The sequence below is a fragment of the Engraulis encrasicolus genome, chromosome 7 (assembly GCF_034702125.1).
Source record: "Engraulis encrasicolus isolate BLACKSEA-1 chromosome 7, IST_EnEncr_1.0, whole genome shotgun sequence".
Lineage (NCBI taxonomy): Eukaryota > Metazoa > Chordata > Actinopteri > Clupeiformes > Engraulidae > Engraulis > Engraulis encrasicolus.
Window position 1 is genome coordinate 2,327,314 of NC_085863.1, and position 8,894 is coordinate 2,336,207.

At 40.5% G+C, this 8,894-nt stretch overlaps 1 protein-coding gene across 1 annotated transcript; it reads right to left on the reverse strand.

Annotated features, from left to right (window-relative positions):
- Nucleotides 1-693: 693 nt before the first annotated feature.
- LOC134453293 (uncharacterized) lies at nucleotides 694-7,766 on the reverse strand. Its single transcript, XM_063204168.1, has 6 exons — nucleotides 5,912-7,766; nucleotides 2,977-3,164; nucleotides 2,336-2,556; nucleotides 1,541-1,670; nucleotides 1,030-1,124; nucleotides 694-929 (listed from the first exon to the last, which is right to left on the reverse strand). Exons 1-6 carry the CDS (start codon nucleotides 7,764-7,766, stop codon nucleotides 797-799), a joined length of 2,622 nt encoding a protein of 873 aa, XP_063060238.1. The 3' UTR covers nucleotides 694-796.
- Between the last annotated feature and the right edge of the window lie 1,128 nt (nucleotides 7,767-8,894).

Genomic DNA, 8,894 nt, shown 5'->3' on the forward strand with positions numbered 1-8,894 from the left:
TAGATGATACATGGGTAATAAAAACAAAATTACAGCATGTCACAGAAGTGAGCGCACCCCTCACATGTTTGCAGATTTGTAAGTATATCTTTTCATAGGACAGCATTGAAGAAATTTCACTTTGACACAATGATCAGTAACCTGTTGGTAACATATATAAGCGCTTCAACTTGTTGATCACTCAGAAAAGTTTTAGCCAGGTCCAGACTCAACATTCAATGTAAGGTAAGAATGAATGTAACCCTATTCATTTTGGGATGTTTTGGGCCAACACAGCCCCTTCTCAGACACTCTCTGCAGGATTTTAACCCAGTGTGTACTCACTTTTGTGGGTGCATGTTCAAACATTAATGGCTGTATTTTGATTTTGTTTGAGTGAACAAGTTGAAGTGGTTATACAGTACTTTATGTTATAAACAGGTTAATCACTGGTGTACTCATTTCTGTGACATGCTGTATGTCAGGGGTCCCCAACCTTTCTGGGTCTGAGGGCTACCCGAGGGCTACTGAGGACTACCCGAGGGCTACTTTTGTACAAAATCCTCTATAGATGTCTTGGCATCACTCTCAAATCACTATTATTGAATGATAATTTGCTTATATGTTATACTGAATAAATAATCTCATATTTAAATTGAGAAAAGCATTAACAGTAAGTAAAATCTGGTAGTCGTCACTGTTTATTAACATCCTTGGTGGGCACCTTAGAAGCTCCTGGATGGCTTCCTGGCGCCCGCGGGCATTACGTTGGTGATACCTGCTGTATGTGATCAAAGGCAGTGGCTATGTACTGTAATTAGGCAGGCCCTTTGAAGAATTTCTCCAAGCTGGGTCGCGAGTTCCAGCCTTTAGCTCTGGCGAACTTGTAGAGACTTGGGAACAGGTCAGGAAACAGGCCCATCAGGTCAACCTTGTTTGTCACAGCAACACTAACAAACAAAAATACAAACAAACAAACATACTTTCAGTATGAACAATTATATTAACTACTCTATATCTTTCATGTGCATTCTGGTACTGGTTACTTACTGATGTTCATAGTTGCGAATGAAGCGCATCATAGCCAGTGTGTTGTCAGGGTAGGGCTCGCTTTGTTTCTTATCCAGTTTTTCGACATTTGGAAACTTCAAATGTGGAATTTTAGAACAAACATATTTTACACAGATTTTACAGATTTACAGATGAAGTTACTTTGGATAACACACTTTCAAATACGTCACTATTAAACTGAGCTGTAATTGTCTACACGTAGGTGCAAATACTCTACTTAGCCTACTTATATTACTAATTTGTAACAAGTAACTTAGAAGACTCTACAAGCACAAACTAACTTAGCGGCTGTCATGACAGCATGGAAAGTAAAAGGTAGGCCTACATCATGTGGCACCCTCCCATGTACAGGTTAAAAGGGGCGTACAAAAATCAACTAATTTATTTTACATCTATACGTGTACAAATACTGCATGGTGTCATGCATAACCACATTAGCTCTGTGTCCAACTCAAAGCATAGAGTTGCATTGTGAAAGATGCAAGCTCACCTTATCTTTCCAGTTGTAGAAGGTTTTATCCTTTGTGTAGTCATCAAGTTCCTTGAGGAGCTTCTCGTCAGCTTTCCTGTATTTTTCGGCTTCTTTCTCATCACCAAGTTTTGCCAAATACTCTAGCCTCCTGACAAAGGAAGATGCGGTGTGTCAATGCCAAGACTTTCTAACCATTTTGATTTTTAACATGTGTGATTATGCAACAAAGCAACTTTTGTTGTTCACCTACATGTTGGTATAGAGAGAAACATAACATAGCACAAACCTTATCAGATTTAATTACTTGCTGCTGAATACATGGACCTATTAGACTGAATAATTAGTGTGTAGTATGTTGCTGCAATCAGATGTGAACATTCCCGATTCAGAAAGCTAGAACACTTGTTTCAAAATGTGTTCCTGCCAGTTCATGGAACCCAGCAGATTCTAAGTAGTAGCAGCAGTCTTTAGCCAGGTAGAAGAGCTAATTATTGAAATAACTTGTTTCTGGAACAGAGGAAGAAGAAGAAATATAGGTCCGGACTTTTGACTTTCTTGTTTGTCCCCTTTTAGCAATAGTATACTGTACATGGGTTTCCCGTTCGTAAACAATCACTGGCTGCGTGACCGTTCAACATCTGATTGTTGGAAACCACTGTCGATCAGAAAATGAGCTCACGTGGTTGGCCTATGTACACGAGACTTGAAATAGAGGGTTGTTTTATGTTGTGCTCTGTTTGCATCAGCAGGGGTCTAAAGCCTGCATGTACATTGTGGTCCTAGCTAGGTGGACAACATAAAAAGACATCAAACCTGTCACTGGTCCAGAAGTAGGGGTGAGTAAGTGTTTCCTCCACTCTCGGTCTGTGACTGGGTTCAGCCTTGATCATCCACTCGATGAGATCTTTCGCCAGCTCATCCTCGACCCAATCAAGAGCGTACTTCCCATCCAGAATGTTGGCCTCACAGCGACCTCCTTTCCCAAACGGATGACGTCCACAGGAAAGGATGTAGTATATCAACATCCCTGTAACCTGTCATGCAGTTGGTTAGAAATACAAAGTAGGCATACCTGTACATATTATCAAAGGGAACATGAGGTCACTTGGCCTGGGAGGCAGTTCTTGGAGTAATCAACATGAAATTTGACTGAAACACCAAATGAAGAGTTTCCTTGCAAAATGGTGTATATCCATTTTGAAAAAAATTGGGAAATTGACATTTCTGTATTGGCCATTCCATTGCATTGCAAAATGTATTTCATATATTGGTTTAAAAAGTGTGTTCTCATGGCAAGAATTCACACATAGATCATAGGACTTCTGGACATTCCAAAAATAAAATGCAAAAATGGTGGATAGACCATTTTGCAACAAAATTCTTCAAATAGTGAGGAGCATTGATGTGGCAATAGGACCACATTTGTTCTTGTCCCCAGAATCCTAAGCACTCACCTGGATATCGGATGATCTCTTATAGACACTCTTAGTGGGATTTTGAGGTTCCTCCTGGCACTCCTCTTCAAGTGTCTCACGGGACTTCCAGCACTTGGTCCCAGCAGGGCTTGTGTGTAGCGATGTTTGTCCAACATTCAGTCTTCTGCTGATGCCAAAGTCAGCCAGTCTTGCCTTTCCTCTGATGTCTTAAGAGGGTAAATATAATCAGCCAGTCTTGCCTTTCCTCTGATGTCTTAAGAGGGTAAATATATACAGCATAGCATGGGCCAAACGTTTTGACACACCTTCTCATTCAATGAATTCTCTTTATTTCCCTGGCTATTTACCATCATATGTTTTTGCTAAGGGCATCAAAACTGTGCATGAACACATAATGTGCTCCACAAAAAATATAAATTCTAGCTATTGTCCAACAGCAATGTCCACTGTCTATCCACCTGATGTCATCACGGCACAACTGATCAGCCCCACAAGTTGACGACAAGCTCGTTTTTTTCTCTATCTTCAAGTAAAAACATCCAGTCAGTCAAGTAAATCTAGGTGGAAAAGTGGTTTAAGTAAAAGTAGAAGTGGAAAAAACAGATTCCCTTCAACACCTAAACTAGGTTTAAACGTCTCAAAATCCTTGTTCTACAATTGTAATGAGATATTGGATGACTTTCGTGTTGACTTGACTGATGTTTTTAAAGGGGCATTCCACCAGTGGAGACATGAATATGTTACTGAAAGTGGGTCATATGTATAGTAGAATAGTAACATACATTTCTAATTTGGTGCCTTCTTGGCCAAGAAAAGGCAGAAAATGACTTTTTAGTGCTTGTGGATTTGTGACAACAATCCCCATAATGCACGGCAATGCTCAAGTTCCACAGGCCACACCCAGTTATTTGGGACTCTATGCATCATCCCTCCCTCAGCTTGCAGGCAGTGTTGCCAGATTGGGCTGTTTCCTGCCCAATTGGGCTGCTTAGGATGGTCGTGTGCGGGTAAAAATGGCATTTAGCAGAAAAACCCGCCCAATTTTAGCCATAGAAATCAATAGAATTGGGCGGGATTTTGAGCTTCTAGGCTGGTTTTGAGCAGTTTTTGGGCTGGAAATCATCAGCCTCATCTGGCAACCCTTCTTGCAGGTGCATCACAGTGGGACAGACATCACTGGAAAGGAGAAGCTGGAGCACACTGCAGCTTAGTTTTCAAGACTTTATTTTGTGCACACACGCGACCAACGTTTCTGTGTTGCTACACCTTCTTCAGAGTCAAATGATAGCAAGAGAGACACACACATTTCAAGACTTGACATTCACAGGTGATCCTACTTGGTTTGGCTAAATTGGTCTGATCTCATTGCAGGTAATTGACCCCACCCCCCAACACCAGGACAAGATTGTAGACAATTAGACAGCTTGCCAACTTCCCTAAACAAAATAAAAAAGTGAAAAAAACAATACACAAAGAACATTGTCAATAAAACCACAGCTACAATTATTAGAAGACCACAGCCGCGATGCTGGAACAATTTGTTACAGAGAGCAAGACATATTGTGTTCCTCATTTATGCCCTGAGGCTCCACTGAATTTAGAGTATGAATCCAAAATGCCTTTCCACAAAGCCTCTCTGTCTAATTGTCTGCAATCTTGTCCTGGTGTTGGGGGTGGGGTCAATTACCTGCAATGAGATGAGACCAATTTAGCCAAACCAAGTGGGATCACCTGTGAATGTCAAGTCCTGAAATGTGTGTCTCTCTCTTGCTATCATTTGACTCTGAAGAAGGTGTAGCAACACTGAAACGTTGGTCGGGTGTGTGCACAAAATAAAGTCTTGAAAACTAAGCTGCAGTGTGCTCCAGCTTCTCCTTTCCAGCTATGCCAGTGACTTACTGGCAGTGTTGCCAGATGAGGCTGATGATTTCCAGCCCAAAAAATGCTCAAAACCCGCCTGGAAGCACTAAATCCCGCCCAATTCTATTGATGTCGATGGGAATTGGGCGAGTTTTCCTGTAAAATGCCATATTTACCCGCAGAGGGCCATCCCAAGCAGCCCAATTGGGTGTGAAACAGCCCAATCTGGCAACACTGCTTACTGGAGCCTCAATGCCAGTGATTTCAAAAGCACTGGGACACTGATCTGTGATAGGTCTGTTAGAGCATTAGGTCCAACCCCCTATGGGCGGGGTTGAAAAGGTGGGAAAAAGGCTTGTAGTCTCAACAGAAATCCACCTCTCTTACACTTCCTATGTCGATGATGCAAAATGACCATTTTTACATCATTGACATAGGAAGTGTTAGGAGATGAATGTGGATTTCTCCAATCTCAGGGGGAATTGAGAGATTTTTGAAAGACCATTCAAAAGTATGACTGGGTGTCTATCAATGGAAAGCCTAATGCAAAATGGGTGGAGTGTCCCTTTAACTTTAAAATAGAAAAAAAGATCAGCTTGTTGAAACGTGTGAGGCCATCAGTTTTGCCATGTTGACATCAGATGGATAATCAGCTGACATCACTATTAGAAAATTGAGAAAATTGATATTTCACATAATAGCACACCAATTCCTTATTTGTTCATGCTCAATGTTGATGCCCTCCACAGAAATCTACAATGTAGGCTACTATAAATAGCCCGGGAAATAAAAAGAATGCATTGAATGAGGTGTTTGAGTGTCCACTTTAATGGAGTACATTTTACGACATAAATCTTACTTACTACAAATGTGCTATCAGAGAGCACATGTCTTGTTGTGACCAAGTTGATAATATGCATTGATGTTCAAAAGTGTTATAGTGTATAGTACATCCTTGGCATCCGCCATAATTACAATGTGAAACCACACACACACACTAAGATTACAAGCAGATACGTTCAATACAAAAAAAATAACCATACAGTAAGCTCTGCTATATACAGTGTTTGTTAAAAAAAATGCATTTTCTCACCAATCAGAACATTTTGAGGCTTGATGTCTCTGTGAAGCACATTGGTGTTCTTATCATGGAGGACTTGTAAACTGTGGAGGACTTCTTTCACTTTTCCCTTCAGCACATCCATCTTTTTTGGAACATCATCTGGTAATTGATGGTGCTTTGGATCAATATATTCCTCCAAAGTGTACTCACAAAGCTGCAGGACTAAATATCCAAAGGTACCATCCTCAGCAAAGTCAACATATCGCACAATATTGGGACTGTCCAGCTGCGGCAGGCGTAAGAACTCTTCCTCATGTTTGAGCTGCTGGTAGTTTGACTTGGTCATACGCTTGATAGCAACTTCAGTGCCATCATCTCTGAGGCCAAGAAATACCTCAGTCCCATCACTACCTTTTGCAATTAGGTAATCAGGATTGTCACAAAAAGTGAGATTCTTTACAGTTTTAACCTCTGTCATTCTCATACTAGCAAGATTCTCTAGCTTTTCCCCCCAGCGAACACTGAGTTTGCACCAAGGTCGTGAAGTGCTTTCTGTGCCAGTAACAGGAAGAAATGGTTTGACACTTGAACCATCATCAGCAGAGCATGCTTCCTGAACTGAACTCTTTGGAAAATCACAATCAGAGGTACCCATCACCGAACCAGACTCCACATCATTTGTGGAACCTTTCTTCTTCTGTTTTTTCCCCTCATCTGTTTGTTCTTTTGAACATTGCTCTGTTAACCTTCCATTCAGTTCTCTCACTTTCCTTTTCAAAGTGTCATCCATCTGGCTGTCGGCAGCATTCAGTATTCTCTCAGGTACTGACGTGATCCCAAGGTCTGTGATAATCTCAGGTAGAAATGAATGCACGTGGGATATTATCCCATAGGTGTAAACTCCAGTGAGACCTCGGTGCTCGGGTTTTGTGAAGGGGACTATACCCTCGCACAACTTCTTCACAAACTGGGCATCTGATCCATCTTTCTGCATAGGGGTCTTTTGCATAATGGTGTAAATCATTACAATTACATTTTGATAATTCTGAACCTGAGATGTTTTGAGAAATTGTAAAAGAGTTGGTACAATCTGATGTGAAATCTTTAGAGGGATTTCTTCCATGAGGCGGAAAGCTAAATGCAAACTTTGCATTACGTGAAGCTGTTGGGGCGCATAAGGTACTTTTGGTAAGTGTTCAATTGTCGCTTCTATGTATCTGTTCAGGTTATGAGAATCTTTTAGCCACTCAATGGCCATTTGTTCATCTGCTAAAGGATGCATTCGAAGAAGAGCATTAATTCTATCAAAAAGACTATCATGTATACTTGGGTGCACCTCCAAAAAATCCTTGTGGTACAACCGATACATTTCTTGAGGGGTCTTACTTACCACATCACATGTTATATTGAAAAATAAAGCATACTTTGACAGCTGTTCATCTTCCAAAGATAGCTCTTGTAGCATGTTAGCAACTAATTTATTTTGGTCAACTAAAGCTTTATTTGGATTCAAGTAGACGGTATAATTTACATCAGGTGCTGCTCCATATTTGAGCAATTGTTTCACGATATCCTTTCTGCCTCTGCAAATCGCTTCTAAAATTGGTGATGTCTTCCCCAAGTTTGGATCAGCTTTTCCATGTAATAACTGTCTGACTAGATGAACTTTCGCCTGGCATCTCACAGCATAGAGCAAAGGTGTTAAGCCTTGCGTTGAATGTATGTTGGGGTCTGCACGCTGTGTGAAAAGGTATGCACATATCTCCTCATTACCACAGGCAGCTGCTGCACACAGAGGTGTCACATTGTCTTGCCATTCTGCACAGGGATACAATTCATTGACACGAAATTCAAGCTTTTTCAACTTCTTCAAGTTGTTTTGCATAATATACCGTATGACAGGGTGTGTCTGCCAGTTGATATCTTGAGGCTGTACACCACGGACTGTAACCTTAAAGGAAAAGAAATTTGGTTAACTTTAGAAATTTTGGAAACCATTCTGTAAAAGGATATTATGTTTTGTCAATTTTATGCAGGCCTTTATGGTAATAATCAGGAATGTCAAACTCAAATTCACAGAGGGCAAAAATGAAAATCTGGGATAAAGTCATGGGACAAAACGTTTTACTTTATTTTAAATGGGCATACACTTAAAACTCAAATTTCACATTCACATTTCACATACACTCATATATGGCACATCAAAATTTCATGTTCAAGTCATGGCACTATATATTAATTGTGTATATGTGGACCAACTGTAACACACATTTGCAATGATTTCGCCGGCCAAACAAAATGACCCTGCGGGCCACATCTGGCACGAGTTTGACATCTCTCACCCAGATTGTCAAGCACCACACAGATTCAAGCACCAAGCATATCTCGCTGACTAATTCATTACTTGTATCATTGACTATATGTTTAAGGTGCCGTTTCCACGTACCTGGATATTTTCATATGTGGATATTTTTTTCTCCTGCTTGTATTGGTTTTGCATTGGTTTTGGCCTTCCGTTTCCACGTAGCAGATATTTAAAATCCAGGTGCAGGAGAAACAAGTCCGACAGGCGGACAACAGATGCGTCCGTCTATGGCCGTTCTGAACCTTTTTTGCCCAAACGCCCCCTTGGCCTCATAACCTGTCAAGGCAATTTATCAATAAGCCTACCATGTAGGCCTAATGTAGGCTATAAGCCTGGATTTGAAAAAGTACCATAGGATTTCAACAGTGTTGGGCAAGTTACTGAAAAACTGTAATGCATTGCTGATTACATGTTACTGTCTTTTCAAAATAATCCCTTACACTACATTTAGCAATTTGGGGACCTAAGGCGAATTTAGCTAGGGGGGCCATCGGCCCATCCCATATCACATTTTTTTAAACATAAAATCTCTATTTTTGTTATTATTTATTTTTTTAATCACGATTTTTTATTTAAAAAAATAATCATTACAAACATAAAAAACAGGCAAACATTACAACCCTTTCTGGACAGATTTCAATGAATAGG